We start from the raw sequence: 23518 nt of genomic DNA, 5'->3' as shown, positions 1-23518 counted from the left end.
GCCGCCGCCAGCCGGTCCTCGCCGCCGCCGCCGCCTGGACGCCGCCGCCGTCCGACCCTGGTCTTCGTCCGTCTGCGTCTTCGTCTGTTCCCAGTTTGTGTCCTTTCCTTTTCGTGCTGTGCGTTTTTTCTCCCTGTCATCATGTCCGCCCCCACCACCACCGCCACCACTACCAACACCGCCATAATTTACACTTCCCCTTCCGCCGCCTCCACCACTATAACGTGGAGTGCCCAGTCCCACCCCCGTCCTTCCATCCCACCTCTTCTCACTCTCCCTTCGCCCTCGCTCTTTGTCGCCCCCTCTCCAGCTTCTTCCTCCCGCTCCTCTCGCTCTGATCCTTTCCCCCCACTCCCCCAGCCTGTCACTGCAGCTCCGGCTAGGGTGGTGGCCCGTCGGGCCACTGTCCATGCCCAGCTCTCCCCGTCACCTTCGCCATCACCGCCGCCACCGCCACCGTCATCGTCGCCTTCGCCTTCGCCTTCACCGTCACCGTCACCATCTCCGGCGCCGACTCCTGTCCCAGGACCTGCCACTCCCCGCCACATTCCAGTTGTTCCCATCCCCCACACCTCCTCCGCCGCCGTCAAGCGCCCCAGTGGCACCCCTGCCTCGTCTGCTCCGAAAAAGGCTCCGCTTCGTCCCCCTTCCCCCACCCCTGATGCCATGGATGTCTCCCCGCCCGTCCCTGCCCCCTCCTCCTCCTCCTTTACCCCCTCCTCCTACCGCTACCTCCTCTCCCGTCCGGATCCCTCCCTCCTTGAAGCCCGGAACCTCACCCTCTTCCTTCGCCAGAATTGTCCTGGTGCTCCCATCTCCCTCCTCACTCCTCGCCGTGATTCGGTACTCATCTCCTCCCCCAGCCCTACCCTCCACACAGACCTCCTTTCCCGCATCACTGTCACCCGCTTTGGCCCTCATGCCTCTCTCACCCCTGCTCCCTCGCCACCTCCCTCCCGCCAACCCCAACCTCAGCGTTGCCCGCCATCCCTCACCGCCGTGATCACTCGGCTCAGTCCAGTGATCACGGAGGAGGAGGTGTTGGCGGAGCTTCAGGCCCATCCCCATCTGGAGGTGCGTGCGGTTCGCCGCATCCATAACGCTGCCGGCCCCACCCGCCTTATGCGGGTTTTTTCTGAGCACGCCCCCTCCATAGACCGTCTCCTGAAGGAGGGTGCCCTCCTTTTTAACCAGCGTTATAAAGTTGACCCGTTCCCCTCCTCAATTCTTCCGCTGCCAAAAGTGCTTGCGGTATAATGTGCACCCAACATCTGAGTGCCGCGAGGCCCTCACCTGCCCGCACTGTAGGCAAGCCCACTTTTTACGGCAGTGCCCCAATCTCCAGGCCCCCCCCCTCCTGTAATACCTGTAACCTCCCTCATCCCACCTACTCCCAGAAGTGTAACGCCCGACCCCCTCCTACCACTCCTGAACTCACCATTCCTGTCCACCCTCTGGATGCCCCCACCCCTCCCGGCAACTCCCTTTGCCCACCCCCTACCGCTGAGGACATCATCAGATTCCTCACCATTGTCCTGCAGAATGTTCATCCTTTTCAGCGCCCACACACCCTCCAACAGATCTCCCTCACCGCCCGTTCCGTTTTCCACCTCAAAATGTACGCCACCAACTCGAACAACTAGGCCCATTTCACCTTCTCCCGTCTTGACACCCTCGTTTAAATCCCTGTCATGGCACGGCAGCACCGTATCCTTTTCAACAACATCTGCTCCCTTCCCGCTAACAAGAACCTCTTCCTACACACCCTTGCCACCCACCGCGTGGACGCCTTTCTCCTTAATGAAACCTTCCTCCAACCCCACCACACCGTCCACACTTCGCCATACCTCCTCCACCGCTCCGATAATCCCCTCCCAATTGCGCGTGGCGGAGTTGCCATTGGGCACCATCGCCAGATCCCCGTTCGGCTCCAACCTCTCCTTCCCGACCCCACCGAACACCTGATCCTTAGTCTCTTCTTCCCCGGCCTTACTGTTACCTGCGCCACCATCTATGTCCGCCCAAACGCCCCTATTCCCTTCGACTTCCTCTCCCACGTCGACCATACCTTCTCCTCCTACATGATCGCCGCCGACCTCAACATCCATAGTCGTTCCGCTGCCCAGTTACGGCGGTGGCATCGGTTCCTCTCCTCCCTTCAAGGCGACCTCATTCTCCTCCCCCAGCACACCCGTCCTGAATCCGACTCCACTCCCGATGTTATCCTCTCCTCCCCCAACCTCCTTGGCCGCATAACGGTGGATGTCCTGGAGCCTATTGGTAGCGACCATCTCCCTGTCCTCCTCACCATTTCAGACGGTCGTCGCCCCCGCCCCGACCCCTGTCATGACCCTCCCCCCAAGTACGTCCATGATTATTCCCGTGCCAACTGGAATGCCTACCGGGATACCCTCTCCGCCCAGGTCGATAGCCACCCCTTCACCTACCACCACCCTGACGATGTCACCCATGCCGCCTCCTTTCTCCAGCAGACCTTGTCTGAGGCCGTGGAGGCCCACGTCCCTACTGTCGCCGTCCACTCTCACCGTCCTACCTTACCCCCACAGGCCGTCCTCCTCCTCCGTGAATCCTGTCGTCTCTACCGTGCCTTCCTCCGCACGCGTGACCCGGACACACTACGACGCCACCGGCACCTCCAGCGACACATTCGTAATTTGCTCGCGGCTAAGAAACGCCGGGACTGGCGACAGACATGCACCCGTTTAAATGCTACCCTACCAATCAACTCGTCCAAGTTCTGGTCGGCCTTCCGTCGCCTTACCGGAACTAAACCCTCCCCCTATTATCCTCTTCTCCATGATGATCACCCTTTCCCTGACTCCCTTAGTAAGGCCAATCACTTTGCCTCCTACCTCTCCGATGTATTTTCCATCCCCGATGATCCCCAGTTCGATTACTCCCTCTTTCCGGATATCTGCAATCGAACTGACACCTCTGTCCCTCCCCTCGCTCCTGGTTTCCAGTACTTGGACAACATTGCACACACGGAACTCAATGCCCCTATCACTACACAGGATCTCATTGCTACACTCCGCACAAAACGCAACACCGCTCCTGGTCACGATCGTGTCACCTACCGTCACCTTCGTGAAGCTCCTGTCTCTTTCCTCTCCACCCTGGCCAGGCTCTACAATGTAGTCCTGTCCACCGGTTACTACCCCGGCCTGTGGAAAACCTCCCGTATCCTCATGTTCCTTAAACCCGGCAAACCGCCGTCCGCCGTCTCCTCCTACTGCCCCATCAGCCTTACCTCGGTCTTCAGCAAAGTCCTGGAATCTATCCTCACCCGCCGCATCCACCAGCATCTCCGCCAGCACCGCCTCCTTCCCATTACCCAGTGTGGCTTTCGGCCGTCCTTCTCTTCCGATGACCTTCTCCTTTACCTCACTCATCCCCTTTCCAAACAGCTTAATTCCCGTCGCTCCGCAATCTTCCTCTCCCTGGACCTCGAACGTGCCTATGACAGAGTATGGCATTCCGGTCTCCTCTTCAAGCTCCAAACGTTCGCCCTTCCCATTAACTACGTCCGTCTGATCGGCTCCTTTCTCTCCCGCCGTCCTTCCTATGTCACCATTCATAACGCAGATTCCTACACCTTTTTCCCTCCGCCGGTGTGCCCCAAGGCTCCGTCCTCTCCCCCCTTCTGTACCTTTTGTACACGGCGGACATGCCGCCGCCATCACCCCCCGTCCACCTTCTCCAGTTTGCCGATGACACCGCTTTCCTTGCCCTTGCCCCCACCCTGCAGCGCTCCCAACACCTTTTCCAATCGCATCTTGACCGGTTCACCGCTTGGTGCAACCAGTGGTTGCTCAAGGTCAATCCCTCCAAAACCCAGGCGATCATTGTAGGCAAAACCACCCCTTCCTTCCGCCTCCTTGATTTCTACATCACCATCTATGGCCGTCCTATCACCCTCACTCCCACCCTTAAGTACCTTGGCGTCACCCTCGACCGTCGCCTCTCCTGGACTCCCCACCTCCGGACAATCCAAGCCAAGGCACACTCCCGACTCAGTCTCCTCAAGCTTCTCTCCGGCCGCACGTGGGGTCTGGACCCCTCCACCATCCTCCACACTTATAAATCCCTCATCCGCCCTATCCTTTGTTATGCCCATCCAGCTTGGATCTCCGCCCCCCCTTCCTTTTATAAATCCCTCCAAATCCTTGAACGCCATGCTCTCCGCCTCGCCTATCGCATCCGTCTCCCCTCCCCTACGCGGATCCTGTACGATCTCATCCCCTTCCCCCACCTCCTCCTTTTCCTTGAAAGGATACGGATCCTGTACACCTCCCGCAAACTCGATCCTCCTCACCCGCTCGTCTCCCCAATCCTCTCCCACCCCCGCCCGCTGCCGCGCCTGTATGCCCACGTCCCACCTGGTCTCCATCTCTCCACCCTCCTTACCCTCTCCCAAGGTGGCTTCCGCCAGCTCCCCCTCCCTGATGATGTCCTCCCCTCCATCTACCCCTCCTTTCAACTTTGACCCTGCCCCACCCCCCACTTCCGGTGTCCTTTCCTTTAGGCACCCTCCCTCCCTCCCTTCTCTTCCCTTCCCTTCCCTTCTCTTTCCTTTTCCCCTGTCCCCACCCTCCACCCCTCTTCCCCCAGGCTTCCCCTTCCTCCCTTCCCCCTTTCTCCCCTGCCCGTGGCATCTCTGCTCTCCCCTCTCCCTCTCCCACTCCCCTTTCTCCTCCTCCTCTCTTGGCAGGTCCCCGGACTCGCACACGCATAGTGAACATTCGCGCGCCGGAGATCATTGCCATCAGTGTCTAGTGTGTGTGCTTCGTTTTGTGTTTCGTGCAATTACAACTCAACTGTTCACATGTGCTGTCGCCGTTCTCCGTGTTTTGTGCGCCGTGTCAACAAGTGTTAGTGTTTTTATCGTCCAACGTGAACGGCTTCTTGTTTATTGTTTTTTGTATCTACTTTCTTTGCCCGCCATTTTTTGTATTGTCTGTGTCACCTATATATCGTATTATTGTACCCCTCAAGGCTGAAGAGCAGCGTATTATGCTGCTGCCAGCCCGCCTTGTATGACGTGATTAAAATTACAATAAAGGAAAAAAAATCTTTGCTGACTGCTATTACTTCCGAGTTGTTGTGTGTTCAGAGTTAGTTCGGATCTGCCAGTGAGTTGGGAGGCGCTAGCAGTGCAGTTGGGACCTGGCAGAAGTTCAGTCGGGGCGCGGCTGCAGTGAGGTCCGGACTGCCATGCCTTGCACGACGGTTGCAGAGACATATTACTTGAGTGCGGACCACCTTGGTTGGTCGGCGGTCGGTCGTCTTGTCGGACGACGTGTATGTTGGCCGGCGATCGCTTATGGGTTGCCTGCGTGTGCCGTCTCGTGATTCGTCCTCGTTATTGCACAGTTGCTGCCGTTAGTATTGTCTAAGTCATTCGTGCAAGTGTGCGTGAAACTGTGTGTAGCTTGTGATGTCGAATGCTCAGTTATTTTAGTGCTGTTTCCGTGATGATGTGTGGCAGTCGGTCGGTTGGTGTGGATCAGCCAGGAAATCTGCGCGCGGCACAGTGGGCCGGGCCCGCTGGGGGTCTCCACTCAGTGTCGGAGTGTGTGGGAGCTGTTCCGATTGCTACGAGATTCGTGGCTCACCGGCCCAGGACATCAAAGTTGAGTGGTGATTTAATTACCGAAGCCAGACTGTTCACATTGTGCCATTGATTTTCATGGTTGGCTGTTGGGATTATTCCGGTGAGCAACAGCGAGTGTTTGAGTTGGTGAAAGTTTGACCACCATCCGGTGGAGTTTAACTGTATATTTGGTTATTTGAAGTCAAAGTGCACTAGCGGAATTTTCTGCCTTGTGGCCGTTAGCGTTCCGGTTACCTGCCCTGGCCGCCGACGTAAAATTCGGGCAAAGTCCTTTACTCACCGTGTAGTCGCTGTCCAACACGTGTATGTAGTTTTAACAGCTTATGCACACTTGGTTGTGGGCGGCTACGCCTTTTACGTTTTGGCTTTGGAGTTCCTTGTGCACTGGTCGGGTGGAAGGCAAATCGTCTTTTCGGTGGGTCCGTTGACTGTCTCTTGGTTGGGTTGCCGGCGGATCGGATACAGTTGCGCCGACTACCTGTCTCCCCTAAGCGAACGTTAATATTTCAATTGCAGACCGACCCCCGGAAACTTCTGAGCCCTGCTGGCTGTACTGCCTTTCCTTATTGGTGTTGGATTGTGTATTTTAATGGCTTATAGCCGATGGTTTGAATTTGTATGCTTTTAGTTGGGTTTTAAATAATGGGCCTATAGCTGCTTTAAAATTTAAATTCCTTACTTGTTAAATCTTAGATTGTTTGGGTCTTCAGCCTGTGTAAAATATTGTTTAGATCAAGCTTTGGGCCTTCTACCAACTAAAAATTATTTTAGTTGTTTCAAGTAATCTGCCTTCAGCCGTTCATAAATTAAAGTTCTTGTCCTTCAAGTATCAGACTGTGTGGAGCCTTCAGCCTAATTGAAGATAAGGCCTTCTGCCTTGTATTTCTTTTAAATTAATTTTACCAGCAGTCTTAAATCATGGGTCTTCAGCCGTCTTTAAATGAAACTTGTTTGCTTTTGAAGTGTTAGATTTGTTGAGCCTTCAGCCAAGTTACAGAACTTACTTACGTGAGGCCTTCTGCCTTCTAAATAATCTGTTTTGAGTCTGAATTTTAAGTTAATGGCTTTCAGCCGTTTTTAAATTTAAGTGGTTGTTCCCTGAAGGCACAAGATAGTGTGGCATATTCAGCCGATAACTTTTGCTGTGTTATTTTGGCAACCAAATGAAGGTACATGTTTGAGTGTAACTGACAGCCCCTTTTTTGCCCCTTTCCACAATTCCAACTACCTGTTCTGTCCTGCGGACTTAAGCAGGGCGTTTCATTACGTGTTTACGTTATTCCAAAACAAAAAAAAAAACAAAAAAAGAATCCAGCATACTGTACGTACAGAACAGTACTGATGCATTACAACAGCGGCTCGATGTGGCGACCACCAATTTTGTTAGTGTACCTACAAAGCAGTGGCGGATACATATGGGTCGGGGTCGGGGGGGGGGAGGCCCCCCCCATGTGGGGCCGCTCGCATTGCCACCCGCTCCCCCCTCAGTCAGCCCGCATGCTGTTCCGTAGTTTCGTCAGTCGACTCGACTGAATCGAATAGTTGTACTTTCCTATGAAGCACGCACGTCTGCACCATCGTATTTTATACGTTTCTGTTTGGCACATAGATAGCTAACACATACCTAAGAGAAAAGTCGCAGCCATTCTAGTGATCTCGATACGTTATTCTGTCTGGCATTTGTTCGAGCAAAATCACGAATATTCTACTGCTTTCTTGTACAGAGTGCCGTCGATACGTAGCGTTATAAATACGGACTATTCGCCGAATAGGAAGTTATTTTACATTCACAAGCAGAAATATTAAGACAGATGAATGAATAAGTAAAAAGTCCTAGTTGCAGCAAGTGCAAGCGTGAAGATTAGTCAAGAGTGACGAGTGATCAGTTGATTATGAAATATTAATAATAGTAATTCATAGTAATTTCTCAGAAAAAATATTGTTACGAGACTCGTGACAATATTTTTACTAATAGCTTAACAATACTCTTCAGGCTTTCCCGGCGATCTAATGACATCTGGGGTTGTCGGGTGTTCTGCCGGATATCAGCGTCGTACTTGCACGATATTTCTGTCACGTAGCTCGTAACCTTCATCAGGTGCGACCTGAGTCTCAGGTCGCACCTGATGAAGGTTACGAGCTACGTGACCGAAATATCGTGCAAGTACGACCTGATATCCGGCAGAACACCCGACAACCCCAGATGTCAGCTTAACAATAGTTACCGAGCGAGGTGGCGCAGTGGTTAGCACACTGGACTCGCATTCGGGAGGACGACGGTTCAATCCCGTCTCCCGCCATCCTGATTTAGGTTTTCCGTGATTTCCCTAAATCGTTTCAGGCAAATGCCGGGATGGTTCCTTTGAAAGGGCACGGCCGATTTCCTTCCCAATCCTTCCCTAACCTGAGCTTGCGCTCCGTCTCTAATGACCTCGTTGTCGACGGGACGTTAAACACTAACCACCACCACCACCACCACCACTTAACAATAGTTTCCCATACCTAACTCGTAATACTATTGATGCGTATATCTCCGATCATAGTGACTTTCGAGAAGATTCCTATAAACGCCTTGTTACTATATAGGTCCTATATCGAATGAACTAGAAGGGAACGACTTAGCTCTGTTGAACACTCAACCTGGCACTGATTGTCCTATTGACGCTGTAATTAACCAATTTGCCAGGAAGAATAGGCGCACAGAATTCATCATTTACGGAAGAGTACCACAATTCTAACTTTTTTGTATCATACGATGGCATTGTCTTGTATACGTGTATAATCAGTTGAAATAAAACTTTCTTAAACTTTGCATGTGAGTTGATTATTTTTTATTACGGTAAAAGTACAGGTAGCTCAAGATATCTTTAGTGCCACCTCCTTGAGGTTTTTCTGTATCCGCCACAGCTACGAAGCATGTTCTGGTACACACTCTACATCCCACCTGGTGTCTTCTCAACTTCTACTGCAGCGACCAGAACTCGTGCCAGCAGACCTTATTCTGTCTCTATAGGAGTCTCGTAATTTAAACTTCGCATAAATTGTGATAAATAGATGTTTCGCTATGTTTCCTTCCGAACTGTTGCCTAATACTCGTAATTGTACTGCGTCACGCCTAATTCAATTCCTCAAACAACAGTGTATGAGTTAAAAATCTGAATTGAAACCGTCGTAGAAAGTAAACGGTAAGTTTCCGGACATGGGTTCTTAATCAAAATATTATGTACTCACCCGCGCCTACAAGACCTAGAAGTTTGTAACGGGAATTTACGAGCTCACTGTATACATATGCAGGGTATCCCACAAATGTTGCAACAAACTTAGAGGCGTTGTAGATCGTATCTTGAGGAATAAATCGAGAATAGGAACACGTGCCCGGAAACGTCATCCATCGACACTACAGAGCGTCGAAATTTTAGCCACCAGCATCTGCCACTATGCCACCACTTAGAGAGAAAACGTGACTTTGTACGTTGACGGACCGCAGGCGGAATGATTCACAATGTTTGTTACTCAGTGATCGCGAGAGATCGTCAGTGGAGAATATGGAGCTAGCTGCTGCGTAGCCACGTCGTGTCTCCTATGAATGTTTAGTTGCCTCTGTGGGCAATGGTTCCAGGAGAAAAATAAACTACGCTTGGAACCTGTGTCTGAAATTGTCATCCACACAGGCGACAGAGTTATCGCATTCATAGGAGGCAAGGCCTGTCTATACAGCAGCTATCACTATCTTCTCCACTGGCGATCGTGGCGATCAGTAGTGATCTCTGAACACTAAACGACATTGCGAGACGTTACGCCTACGTTCCGTCGGCGTACAAAGTCATGTTTGCAGCCGAAAGGGTGATCTATTGGAAGGCGCCGACGCCTGTATCTTTGACGCTCCGTAGTGTCGCTGTATGACATTCCGGACATGAGTACCTATAATCGATTTGCTCCTCGAGACGCCCTCTACAACCTACTGAAGTTCGTCGCAACATTTCTGGAACACGCTGTATAGTACATGAGATTCTACTGTGACATACAAATGTTTATTTTATATATTTGTGATGGTAGTGCTTCCTGCTTTTAGGATGCTGTATTTTATCCGTGTCACATACACTTAGCACTAACTTCTCACAAAATTGGGTCTGAAGATGGTTGACTTTTTAAACTGAAATAAATTGAAATTACGTATCTAATTTCTGATACCTAAATATGATCTTGACAATTAAAAGATTATATATATATATATATATATATATATATATATATATATATATATAGTGTGTGTGTGTGTGTGTGTAAGTGTCTCACATTTAAAAGATACGCCGGAGCAACCTGCTTTGCAAATAATTTCGATGGGATGATTGGGGGAGGGTACACAGAAAACAGGTTTGGAATCTAGTAGTTGCAGGGGCGCGAAACAATTCGCTTCCAACACGTGCAAAAGTGTTATTTAAAAGCTGACCAATGCCTGTATCGTTGTCGCTGATTTATAGTGAAAGTTGGCATGCAATAGGGATAATTTACTCTGACTCCCTCTGATATCTTACGAAGCATGTTGACCGTTTCTGTGGATACCCACTGACATATCTGGTGAGTGCAATGGGAAAGAGCGGAATGTTACAGGTGCTTTAGAAGAACAAAGCATGTTACTGTGTATACGGGCGCGAGAGTCGATGTCAGACACTACAGAGTCTTTTTCTGTTCACTCAGATCCAGAATCTTACAGTATTTCAAAACTTACATGTTCTGTCTGGACTGTCAATGGTTTCATTTACCTCACAATCGCTATTTCGACGTTTGTGCCATTTCCAAATGATAAGTAAATCGTCATGAACTTCGTCAATACATATTTTTTGCAATTAAGACGACACCGTACTCGTGAATATGATTAGAACGGTACTGTTTCTGAGGCTTATTCAATCCCATGGCCGGCCGCTGTGGCCGAGCGGATCTAGGTGCTTCAGTCCGGAACCGCACTGCTGCTGCGGTCGCAGGTTCGATTCCTGCCTCGGGCATGGATGTGTGTGATGTCCTTAGGTTAGTTAGGTTTAAGTAGTTCTAAGTCTAGGGGACTGATGACCTCAGATGTTAAGTCCCATAGTGCTTAGAGCTATTCATTCGAAGCCCATGTAAACATCCACCACGACAGAGCATCGCTAACACATCCTTGTCGTTGCCCAGTTAACTAATGAGAAACATAGCCTCATGCGCTTTTCAACATAAACTTTCTCTGCCACTGGTGTGCACCGACTTATATCTCATCAGACGAGGCGACCTTTTTCCATGGTTTGGTTCAGTGGTGGCGTTGCTGAACCCAAGCTATTAATTGTCCCCTTTGAAGTGGATACCATGAGGAGTAACAAAAATTATTTCTGTACGCAACAGAGAAGTGGATCTGAAAGTAATAGCTGCACTCTGTCCCATCTGTCCGTTGTTGCATTCCGAGGTAGGCGATTGCGACGTCTGTTGGCAAAATGTGTTTGCCAATGGAACCTGACACTGTGTTTTTCCGGTTCCTCGTTCTTCACTTGAGACGGCAGTGCATGGAAATCCCAGTGCCTGCACATACTATTGTGCACCACGGGTCGGGTACCGGTTTATATATGCGTAGAGGGCGAAGAAAAATTCGCGCACTCGACCTTGCTCACATATTGGCGATACAAAAATGTCTCACAAAATTTCGTCCTGCGCGTATTTCGGGCAGTAAATGGACGTTAAAGGTTCGCAATCTGGCAACACTGTAACCACATGTACAGCCCTCCGTCAGCAAACAGAGCAGTACTGTGCGATTGGTGCAGTGGGCAGTGTTTCATGTTGGTATGCAGGAGGTCGAGGTTTCGATTCTGAGTCGAGACATATTTGTTTTTATTTGCTAAAAGTAGTCTGCGTGGTACGGTATCTGGCATCTTAATCGACATACAGTGATTACAGTGGGTCTTCTACAAAACATTTGCAGTTACGTACTACGAACACAGAAATGGAAGTATAATCACTTTCATTTGTCAACTTTTAAAGAACACTTTTGCATATCTTGGACGCAAATTGCTTCGTGCCCCTGCTACTACTAGATTCCCAACCTGTTTTTGTGTACCCGCCCAGAATCGTCCCATCGAAATTATTTGCAAAGCACGTTGCTCCGGCGTATCTTAAATGTGAGATGGCCAGATATAATGACAAATGAAGATCTTTGGAGGGAGACAAATCAGCAACCAATCAATATACAAATCAATGAAAGAAAATGGAACTGGATTTGGCATACATTGAAACTAGATGGATCTGTTGAAAGGATGGCGTTGGATTGGAACCCTCAAGGAGAAAAGCTGGTCGTCCCAAACAGACCTGGAAAATTATGATCGAGAGAGAAGCTGCAGAGGATGGGAAAACCTCAAGTGAAGTGAAGATACTTGCTAGAAACCGTACCAGGTGGAGGAATTTAATCACGGCGCTATATTCCAGAGGGAACGACTGGAACTAAGTCAAGTCACGTTGCTAGCCCTGGTGACGTAAGGCGCTAACGGATTGTAATGGACCTGAACGTGGCAAGAATAAAAGTCCGTATTAATCCTTAATACTGTTTACTGTTGGAAACATGTCAATATTCTTAAGTACCTTGCTCAGTTTTTCGATGTTACCCAAATGTTTAACAGATGTAGGTTGATTTTCATGTGTTTATAAAAATTTATGGTTATGTAATAAAGGTAAAGTCACTTACACATTTCTCTGGAAAATCATTTCTCTAAGTTTCTGGAGATCTCTGCAGTATGTAATGTAAACTTCATATTTATCCATATATTTCTGATAGGTGATATATATGCCGCTGAAATTTTTCTTTTCCTTCCAAAGATAATTCAGCTCGTGCAACAGGACATCAGAGTTCTTCTTGACTGCAAAAAAAGCGCTTTGTGTTGATTACATAGAAGCAGCAACTTGTTATAAATAAAGTAGCTCTAAATAATAAGAACGATATTAAATGTGTGCAAGATATATGGGGCTAATTTAGTACTGATTTTATAGCAACATTTTCAGTTTTTTAAGCCTGACCTTGCTTGTCTGAAACTAGTAGTCTTTGTTGTTTATTAATGATGAAACGTCTGTGCTGGAAGCTCTGTGTATAACGTGGTAGTCTCATATCTGGGCGAGCATATGATCATATTTTTTTTATCGAAGACATGTTTATTATTTACTCTACGAAAAATAAAACAAGACATCACTTACACGAAATGCATTTGGAGTTGCGAGTACCCACAACCATCAGTTGTACAAGGGAATGACGACAGTGAAAATTTGTGCCGGCCCGGGACTCGAACCCGGATTTCCCGCTTTACGCGATCGCCTTAACCGCATTTTGTTTTTTTAATCTCATTTTGTTCGCTTTCGTTCGTTGTATCTGCTCGGGGCGGACGTCGTAAGACACCCGTTTTAGTTCGTTGTTGATCGATGAATTCAGTTTTTTTTTTATTACAAAGGGCAGCTAACCCTCTGACCGAACACGCTGAGCTACCGTGCTGGCACCATTAGGCTATCCGTGCACGACCCACGGTCGGACCCAAACTTCAGTATGTCGTTGTTCTGCGTAACAACCTGTACTCGTGCACACATTGTGTAATTCCTGTACAGGCGAGACATTTTAATTGAGTCGCTGCCCGGCATCGACGGATGAAAACGATATTACGTTGCCTGCGTTTTTAAGAAGAACGATGGAATGTTCGTTTGGACATGCAGGCCCTCGACTCCTTCCTGGACCGAAATATACTTAAAGTACAAGTGCAGGTTGTGCCACATGGACGACGAGAAATCTGGGTCTGGCCGCGATTCGTGCTCTGATAGCCGAAGCTGTTAAGGGGACCGCTCACGTAAAGCGGGACATCGGGACATTTGGGTTCGAGTCCCGTACCGGCACAGATTTCCGCTGTCGTCATTCCCTTGTTTGTACAGCTGATGGTTGTTCGTTTTCGCAACTGCGAATACATTTCATAACAGCTGTAGTCGCCGCAGTCCCCGTCCCTACGGACAAGCATGCACGTCCGAAGGAGCATTACATCGAAATTATGAACACAGGCACTGCAGTATCGTAACACATTATTTATGTTTCGCAAAAGATCATTCTGCTCGTTTTCCTTCCACATGTAATTCTGTTCCTTACATATACTTACATATATTCCCCCTCCCCCCTCCCCCCCATGAACCATGGACCTCGTCGTTGGTGGGGAGGCTTGCGTGCCTCAGCGATACAGATAGCCGTACCGTAGGTGCAACCACAACGGAGGGGTATCTGTTGAGAGGCCAGACAAACGTGTGGTTCCTGAAGAGGGGCAGCAGCCTTTTCAGTAGTTGCAGGGGCAACAGTCTGGATGATTGACTGATCTGGCCTTGTAACAATAACCAAAACGGCCTTGCTGAGCTGGTACTGCGAACGGCTGAAAGCAAGGGGAAACTACAGCCGTAATTTTTCCCAAGGCCATGCTGCTTTACTGTATGGCATGGAGAGCTGCATTAAACCGGTCTCTGGACTGAAGGCCACAACACAACACACAAGGATTATAATATGATGCAACGGTAACCATACCCCGATTTGCCTAAGCATTATGATCGTCTGTTTAATAGAGTGTTGATCCACCTTTGGAATTTAATACAGCAGCGATTCTGCGCAGCATGGAAGCGATAAGTCCTTGGTAGGTTTATGGAGGTATGTGGTCAGATGTCTCAGCACGGATCACCCAATTTCTGTTAACTTACCGGTTGGTGGTTCCACGGCACAGTGTTGGCGCTTGATAGCGTCCCAGATGTGTTCCATCGGATTTGTGGCGAAGACATTAAAGTGAATTCAGTACCATGCTGCTCAAATCACTGTGGCACCATTCTGGCCTTGTGACATGCGAAGTTATATGCTGTTGGAAGAAGCTCTCGTCATCGGAGAAACCATCAAGCGTGAACTAGGTAAGTAGTTATCAGCTTCTTGCCCGCCTGAAACGTTTGCGACCAGGGATTTTCTAATTATGGTTTGACTGCAGCGCAGTGTCCTTTATGGCAGACTGAAACGCACCAATCCTCGTCTTCGCCAACTGGACCACATTTTAGTAAACTAGGTCGACATGAACGGAAGTCTACAGAAAGGAGATATTTGCGTTACGTAGCGGTTTTCGTGAAATCTGCAGAAATTTCGAGTTCATTTTATTAAGCTACCTCGCGTATTTTAAGGAGTGTGATAAAGATTTTGAATCCGATGACATAAAAAGATTATGGAAGCGATAATGACAGCCAAATTTGAGAGCCTTTCGTATCACTACCATCTCCGCAGTAAAAACAGAACAATCTAGGGGGATCAAATTTGCCCTTCTGCTTGGGGGCTAAGAATGCACACCCTATTACTAACGAGATTATTTTATCGAGAACTATCAGTATACAACAAAGAGTAACGTAAGCTGTGAATTCAGTGACAAATAAATATTTTTGCCAAGCACAGAAAAAAAAGTGATGTCGGACGTACGATGCAATTTCAGTAGTGAGGCGTTCACGGGTGCCGACTACATTGTCCCAACACACGCAGGCAGGCAGCAGAACTGTGCCGCCAAGTTTCTGCTGCGCATGTTTAGCACCTTTGTGACGTATGACGCATCCGTAATCTACGAATGACCGGACTGGGCCCTGAGGAATGTAAAGCGCCGCACCCCACAAAGTTCTAACGACAGTTCTCATTACGTTAATATTGCTTTCCGTTTTATTGTTAATGTGAAATATACGAACAGTGATCAAAAAGTAACGGGAATTTTTGTTTTTCTTAAAGAATCTTTATTTATCCATCAACATCAACTTTGTCCCCTTCAAAATAAACCCGCTCAGATATAACACACTGGTGCCAGCACTTTTTACAACCTTGGTAGCACTTCTGGAACTCACCTTTTGTTATCGTGTTCAGCTCCTTCAGCATTTCTGTTTCTATGTCATCAATGGTGGCTAAACGACATCCTTTCATGATGCTCTTCAGCCTCGGGTATAGAAAGAAGTCATAGGGGGCCATGTCCGGCGAACGCGATGACTGAGGCAACAATAATAGGTGTTTTTTGATATAATCCATTATGGAGTCGAGGTAGCAGTTGTCGTTATACTGGTTATCACATTTAGCATTCAACCGCGATTTTTATATATATTTTAACAACGCGTTTCGAGAGACAATGCTCTCATCATCAGGTTGTAAAATCTATGTCGCGAAATTAAACGTACTAAAAAGACAAAATACCATCACCAATAGTTGGTGGGTCCATAGAGTAAAAAAGAATTAAAAGTATATTGGACTGTGGGTCCTCGTCTTACATTAAAGTTGTTGACGCAGGTCGATGGCCGTCCCATAGCTACCAAATATGCTGTCGACTGCGCCGGCTCGGGTGCTGTTGTGGACTCACAACAGCACCCGAGCCGGCGCAGTCGACAGCATATTTGGTAGCTATGGGACGGCCATCGACCTGCGTCAACAACTTTAATGTAAGACGAGGACCCACAGTCCAATATACTTTTAATTCTTTTTTACTCTATGGACCCACCAACTATTGGTGATGGTATTTTGTCTTTTTAGTACGTTTAATTTCGCGACATAGATTTTACAACCTGATGATGAGAGCATTGTCTCTCGAAACGCGTTGTTAAAATATATATAAAAATCGCGGTTGAATACTAAATGTGATAACCAATAATAGGTGTGTTTTTGCCAAAAAATCACGAACAAGCATTGAGGCGTGAGCGAGGGCATTATCGTGATGCAATGGTGGTTTTGCCACAATTCTGGTCGTTTTCTTCGGATGGACTCACGGAAATGGTGCATAACTTCCAGGTATATTCCTTATTCGCCGCACGACCATAAGGAAGGAAATCATGATGCCATTTTAAACGCAGGAAACAGTGGGAACCTTTACAGTGATCGAATGCATCGGTCTTCGGTCTTGGCTCTTCAAGTAGTTTTCATTGGGACAGTCGTGCCTTTGCTTCGTCGTCACACCTGTATTAACCATATTTCGTCACCTGTTATGATGAAGTTCTGGATTGTTGTCGACCTCATTCAGCAATTCCTGTGCGATTTCTACTCGACGTCGTTTTGGTCGAAATTCAAAAATTCCGGAACAAACTTTGCTGCTACACGTTTCGACCCTATACATCGGAAAAAATGCTTGACAAGAGCCAAAGGACATGCCGCCGTCATGAGCAACCTCTCTGGTGGCGATTCAGCAATTTTTCAGAACCATTTTCTCTACGTCTTCCACAATGCTTTTTAGCAATTGTTTGCTAGGGTGGTCATCTGTTTCAACGTCTTCCGAACCCTCTTTGAAACGTTTACACCACTCATAAATTCTTGTCTTATTCATAGTAGTTTCGCCAAAAGCCACAATCAACATTTTGAGTGCGGTGTTGCACTTTATTCCATTTCCAAACAAAATTTAATGGAAATTATTTGATCTATCTTCGCCGACCACTCGAAAATACATATAACCTTGCGGACTGACAACAATAAACTAAATATCCGTAACAGCTGAAAATGCAAACATGCATCAAGAAGATGTGTACCAACAAGACAAAAAAATTGAAAATTGGATGCATAAGGCCCGAGAAATTAAAAAGTTTCCCGTTAGTTTTAGAGCACATTTCGTATGATCAGACCACGCAGGTTTGTAATTCGCTGTGGTGAAACTAACAGTTATCCGCATTCATTATCGGAATCTTACAGTTTCACAGAATAGTGGTCTGTGTGGTCTTTAGGCGGAATGCAGAGGAATTTTATGGTCCCAGAAGTACATCCATCACACTGTATACTAAAGAAGAAGTTGAAACCCCAATTTGGCACATTTTCGCTTCCTGTTGTGTAACGGAATCATCTTCTGGGGCAATACACCTGAAGTTAATAAAACAGTTACATAGTAGAATCAAGCAATATGAACAACATGTAGAGCAGATAACAGTGTATCTTGCAGAGATCTTTCAAGAAGAATCTGGTTTTATCACGCTCACTTCTCAGTATATTAACCTCTTAATGTTTTATGTTGTCGACCGCGATTCCCAAAGTTGGAATACAAGGCAGAATAACAGTTCTCTGGTCGGTGTTGCCTTCCTGTCTATGGGTCAAACTGGAGTTACGTACGAGGGTGAGTCAAATGAAAATCTTAAATTTGCAATAAAAAATCGAAATTTCACGCCGTTATCCTGTAAGTTGGTAAGCGTACTACAAACAGCTTGCAGAATGGCCTGTAGGTGGCAGCATAGTGCAGATGCGCACATGCCGTCGCAGTATCAGTATAAAGATGGCCACCCCACTTGCGACTTACACCAGGGAAGAACAACGTTCTGTTATTCGGTTTTTGCGTAGTGAAGGTGTGAAACCTATTGAAATTCATCGACGAATGAAAGTTCTGTATAGTGATGCATGTTTGTCACAGCAGCAAGTCTACGAATGGAGTAGGAAGTTCGCAAATGGTGTGACTTCAGTGGAAGATGGTCCTCGTCCAGGTCAGGCACAACGAGTTGTGACTCCACAGAACACTGCAGCAGTTGAAGCCATAGTGAAGGAAAACCGATGAGTGACACTGAATGACATTGCAACATGTCTACAGATTAGTCATGGATCAGCACACCACATTGTGCATGATGTGCTCCAGTTTCACAAAGGGTCTGCAAGATGGGTGCCACAGCAGCTGACTCCTTAAATGAGAGAACTACGTGTTGATGCTTGTGAAGAACTTGGCTTGGCTCTGAGCAATATGGGACTTAACTTCCGAGGTCATCAGTCCCCTAGAACGTAGAACTACTTAAACCTAACTAACCTAAGGACATCACACACATCCATGCCCGAGGCAGGATTCGAACCTGCGACCGTAGCGTGAAGAACTACTTCGGGGCTTTAAACGAGAAGGTGATGGCTTCCTTGCAAGAATCGTTACTGGGGACGAAACCTGGGTTCACTTCCACCAACCGGAAACGAGCGTCTTCCTCATCCACCATACTCACCAGACCTTGCCCCAAGTGATTTGGACCACTCAAGGACGCAATGGGAGGAAAGAAGTTCCGTTTTGATGAAGAGGTACGCCACGCGGTGCATGAGTGGTTGCGCGGACTACCAAAATAATTTTTTTCTAAAGGAATTTATGCACTTCGAAAGCGCTGGAGGACTTGCATTGAGCATGGGGGAGATTATGTTGAAAAGTGATACAGCTTTGTACCACTTCTGCACAATAAATAATATTTAAAGAAATATTTAAGGTTTTCATTTGACTCACCCTCGTATTATGGCACAGAGGTATTCGATAAGTACCAAATTGTTATGGCTTTCGTGGCCTCTTGTTGACGAATTGCCTATTGGCTTCTCTCTCGGTTTTTCCGGCCGACGTTTTTTTAATGATTTTTTATGACGTTTCACCATCCCGAGCGGTCGTCATTGTCAAAGCTTCACACCCGACTGGTGTTGGTGGACTGGAGTAGACCTCTCGGCCGCAGATTATATGTGGCCGGCGCGTCAACGTCCATTTTTGAGAACGACCTCTCCATGCCAACCAGCATGGATCCGAAAACATCGATCATGTGAAATCGAACTATTACTTTCCTCGCATGACATACTAAGTCAGGAAGATGCAATATTTCTTGATTTCCGAAAAGCATTTGAATCAACATCACACCTACGGTTATTGCCAAAATTCGATCATATGGGGTATCGAGTGAAATTTGTGATTGGACTGGACTTCTAGGTAGGGAGGACGCAGCATGTTATCTTGGATGGAGAGTCATCGTCAGATACAGAAGTAACTTTGAGTGTGCCCCATGGAAGTGTGTGGGACCCTTGCTGTTCATGTTGCAGACAATATTAATACTAACCTAAGACTTTCTGCAGGTGATGCAGGCATCTATAATGAAGTACTGTCCGAAAGAAGAGCGTTACAGAGATGCTGAAGAAACTGAACTGGCAGGCTCTTGAAGATAGACGCAACTATTCCGATAAAGTCTACTAACAAAGTTTCACGAATCGGCTTGAAATGGTGACTCTAGGAATATACTACAACCCTCTACGTATCGTTCACATAGGAATTGTGAGGACTAGATTAGAATAATTATAGCACACACAAAGGCACTCAGACGGTCATTCTTCCGCGCTCCATACGTGAATGGAACAGGAAGAAACCCTGATAATTGATACAAAGAGACGCACCTCCTGCCACGCACTTGGTGATGGTTTGCAGATTACGGATATGGATGTAGATGTAGATAATACTGTCAACTGATGCATCAAACGCGGGACACTAATTTGACTGACATTGTATTAAAAGATAAGTAAATCAAATTTTCAAAGTTAATTTAGACAGGAATCAACGTTATCATGTGGTTCTAAACCATCACAACACTGTTGTGCGTTTTAACTTTACAGAATTTGAAACAGATAATGAGGTGTTATGTAATGCAAAAATTACTTACTGCTGTCAACTGTAGAAGCAATATTTCTTTTCAGGTACTTAGGCATGTCAACGTTATTCCAGCTGACTGATCGCTTCGCTATGTTAACGAGGTCAGCTATCTCCATGTTGAAGGCCACTTCAAATTGTACCAGCTGAAACTGCAGAATCTCCTTTCTTCTGATTTTTCTCACTGCGTCACCTAAAGAGACATTGAAATGTGTATTTTAGCCTCTTAGGTAAACAAATTAACATATCGCATTTGCACTGCCTGACAAAAAGGTGGGGCACCCATAAGACGAGGTCGGATGTTAGTATATTTTTGTACTTGTACACACCATCAGCGGGTATGTATATGAGAAGAGTTGCAAGTGTGTTCTTGGAGTTGCAGTTCTCTGTGATGAGTAGAATGGCCACCATAGTACATTAGTGTTGGCGGTGTTTCGTGTTGTCATCAAGTGTGATAGGGAATGTCGTGAACAGCGTCCCATGCTGAGAGGCTGCTGCGAAGAGCATTGGGATTCTGCGTACTCGTGTGAGACAGCGTTACCAGCACCTGACAGGATTTGAAAGGGGCCTTATTGTGGGTCACCATTTGGCCTGTAGGTCGAATCGAGCAATATTTGTGGGGTATTCGGATGTGACTGTGGCCAGACGTTGGACTCCATGAGAACGTCCGGAACAGACATTGTCGTCCTCAAGGTTCCTATCCACCACGTCTGACCACCACAAGGGAAGAACGCTATATTGTTCATGAAGTGCATCGTAACATCTTAACATCTGCATCTGCCATCCGACAACAAGTAATAAACTCTCCCAGCGCGCTGTGTCATCCTGCTCCATAATTCGGACACTAGTAGCAGTCGCAGTAATGATTACCTTCGCATGTGTAGGCTGCTGTCAACAAAACAGAAACGCCTACGTTCGTAGGCTTCCACGGCCGGTGGATAGTTGAATAACATAATTTTGGGTATTGCTCCGCCTCACTGTAAACTACTAAAACAACTAAATTGCCAACGTTTCGACCGACTTACTACGGTCCTCTTCAGGGCCCAAAACCCAAAATTATTTTATCCAAAAAGAAACGGGTGTGTATGGAGCGGCACCGTGACTGGAAACATGGACTGCTGATGAACGGTGTCGCAGTGTGTTCGGCGATGAATCGCGGTCTTGAACTACTCCGGATGACCATCGTATGCGAGTCTGGAGGCGACTTGGGAAAAGGTTTCCTTCAATTAATGTTTTGTAGAGGTGCAGCGGTGCTACTCCAGAAGTCATGGTGTGCGCAGCCATCAGGTATAACTTTAGGTTACTACTGGTAGTGATTGAGCGACTCTGGCAGTACAGCGGTGCGCCACGGACATCCTAGATCCTCGTGAGTAACCTCTCATGTGACAGTGCCGTTATCCCATTTTTCAACAGGACAATGCGCGTCCGCGCATGGCACAAGTCTTTATGAGCTATCTGTGTAATGTTGAGGTATTCCCGTGTCCAGCTAAAAGCCACAAATACATCTCCGACAGAATATGTGTGGCACCAGCTTGGACGTCAACTGCGTCCATGCTATCAAGGGCCAGTTACAACACTTGTGGACCAGCTTGCCTCAGGAGAGGATACAACGGATTTGTGACACCGTTACCAATCGAATTAGTGCACGCATCCAGATGAGAGCAGGTCATGCTGATATGTGGGAGCATGCTACCAAGTTCCTTGTGAATCTGACTCGATTTTGATAATAACTGAAATAACAGCACATAACCCTTCAATCCGTGAAGTTTCGCTTGGTTTCCTCCTCTCCTCCTGGGAGCTCCACTCTTCTGTCGGGCAGTATACAGGGTGGTCCATTGATAGTGAGCGGGCCAAATATCTCACGAAATAAGCATCAAACGACAAAACTACAAAGAACGAAACTCGTCTAGCTTGAAGGGGGAAACCAGATGGCGCTATGGTTGGCCCGCTAGATGGCGCTGCCATAGGTCAAACGGATATCAACTGCGTTTTTTTTAAATAGGAAGCCCCATTTTTATTACATATTCGTGTAGTACGTAAAGAAATATGAATGTTTTAGTTGGACCACTTTTTTGCTTTCTGATAGATGGCGCTGTAATAGTCACAAACGTATAAGTACGTGGTATCACGTTACATTCCGCCAGTGCGGACGGTATTTGCTTCGTGATACATTACCCGTGTTAAAATGGACCGTTTACCAATTGCGGAAAAGGTCGATATCGTGTTGATGTTTGGCTATTGTGATCAAAATGCCCAACGGGCGTGTGTTATGTATGCTGCTCGGTATCCTGGACGACATCATCCAAGTGTCCTGACCGTTCGCCGCATAGTTACGTTATTTAAGGAAACGGGGAGTGTTCAGCCACATGTGAAACGTCAACCACGACCTGCAACAAATGATGATGCCCAAGTAGGTGTTTTAGCTGCTGTCGCGGCTAATCCGCACATCAGTAGCAGACAAATTGCGCGAGAATCGGGAATCTTAAAAACGTCGGTGTTGAGAATGCTACATCAACATCGATTGCACCCGTACCATATTTCTATGCACCAGGAATTGCATGGCGACGACTTTGAACGTCGTTTACAGTTCTGCCACTGGGCACAAGAGAAATTACGGGACGATGATAGATTTTTTGCACGCGTTCTATTTAGCGACGAAGCGTCATTCACCAACAGCGGTAACGTAAACCGGCATAATATGCACTATTGGGCAATGGAAAATCGACGATGGCTGCGACAAGTGGAACATCAGCGACCTTGGCGGGTTAATGTATGGTGCGGCATTATGGGAGGAAGGATAATTGGCCCCCATTTTATCGATGGCAATCTAAATGGTGCAGTGTATGCTGATTTCCTACGTAATGTTCTACCGATGTTACTACAAGATGTCTCACTGCATGACAGAATGGGGATGTACTTCCAACATGATGGATGTCCGGCACATAACTCGCGTGCGGTTGAATCGGTATTAAATAGTATATTTAATGACAGGTGGATTGGTCGTCGAAGCGCCATACCATGGCCCGCACGTTCACCGGACCTGACGTCCCTGGATTTCTTTCTGTGGGGAAAGTTGAAGGATATTTGCTATCGTGATCCACCGACAACGCCTGACTTCATGCGTCAGCGCGTTGTCAATGCAGGTGCGAACGTTACGGAAGGCGAACTACTCGCTGTTGAGAGGAATGTCGTTACACGTATTGCCAAATGCACTGAGGTTGACGGACATCATTTTGATCATTTATGCATTAATGTGGTATTTACAGGTAATCACGCTGTAAAAGCATGCATTCTCAGAAATGATAAGTTCACAAAGGTACATGTATCTCATTTAAACAACCGAAATAAAATGTTCAAACGTACCTACGTTCTGTATTTTAATTTAAAAAACTACCTGTTACCAACTGTTCGTCTAAAATCGTGAGCCATATGTTTGTGACTATTACAGCGCCATCTATCACAAAGC

At 47.2% G+C, this 23518-nt stretch overlaps 1 protein-coding gene and 1 non-coding gene across 2 annotated transcripts in view; one reads left to right on the top strand and one right to left on the bottom strand.

The window, feature by feature from the left end:
- LOC126252955 (uncharacterized) overlaps positions 1-23518 on the bottom strand; it is a 217176-nt gene that overhangs the window by 96993 nt on the left and 96665 nt on the right. Inside the window, exons 3-4 of the mRNA XM_049953968.1 lie at positions 20066-20245; positions 12336-12507 (exon numbers count right to left, since the gene is read on the bottom strand). Of these exons, the coding sequence (XP_049809925.1) occupies positions 12336-12507; positions 20066-20245 (352 nt within the window). The remainder of the gene's footprint in view (positions 1-12335; positions 12508-20065; positions 20246-23518) is intronic.
- Positions 7863-7935, top strand: Trnaa-cgc (transfer RNA alanine (anticodon CGC)). The gene has a single exon. It is a non-coding gene; the product is annotated as a tRNA-Ala (tRNA).

The sequence above is a fragment of the Schistocerca nitens genome, chromosome 4 (genome assembly GCF_023898315.1).
Source record: "Schistocerca nitens isolate TAMUIC-IGC-003100 chromosome 4, iqSchNite1.1, whole genome shotgun sequence".
NCBI lineage: Eukaryota > Metazoa > Arthropoda > Insecta > Orthoptera > Acrididae > Schistocerca > Schistocerca nitens.
The sequence above is the reverse complement of the archived record's forward strand: the minus strand, read 5'-3'. Positions and strand labels throughout refer to the sequence as shown.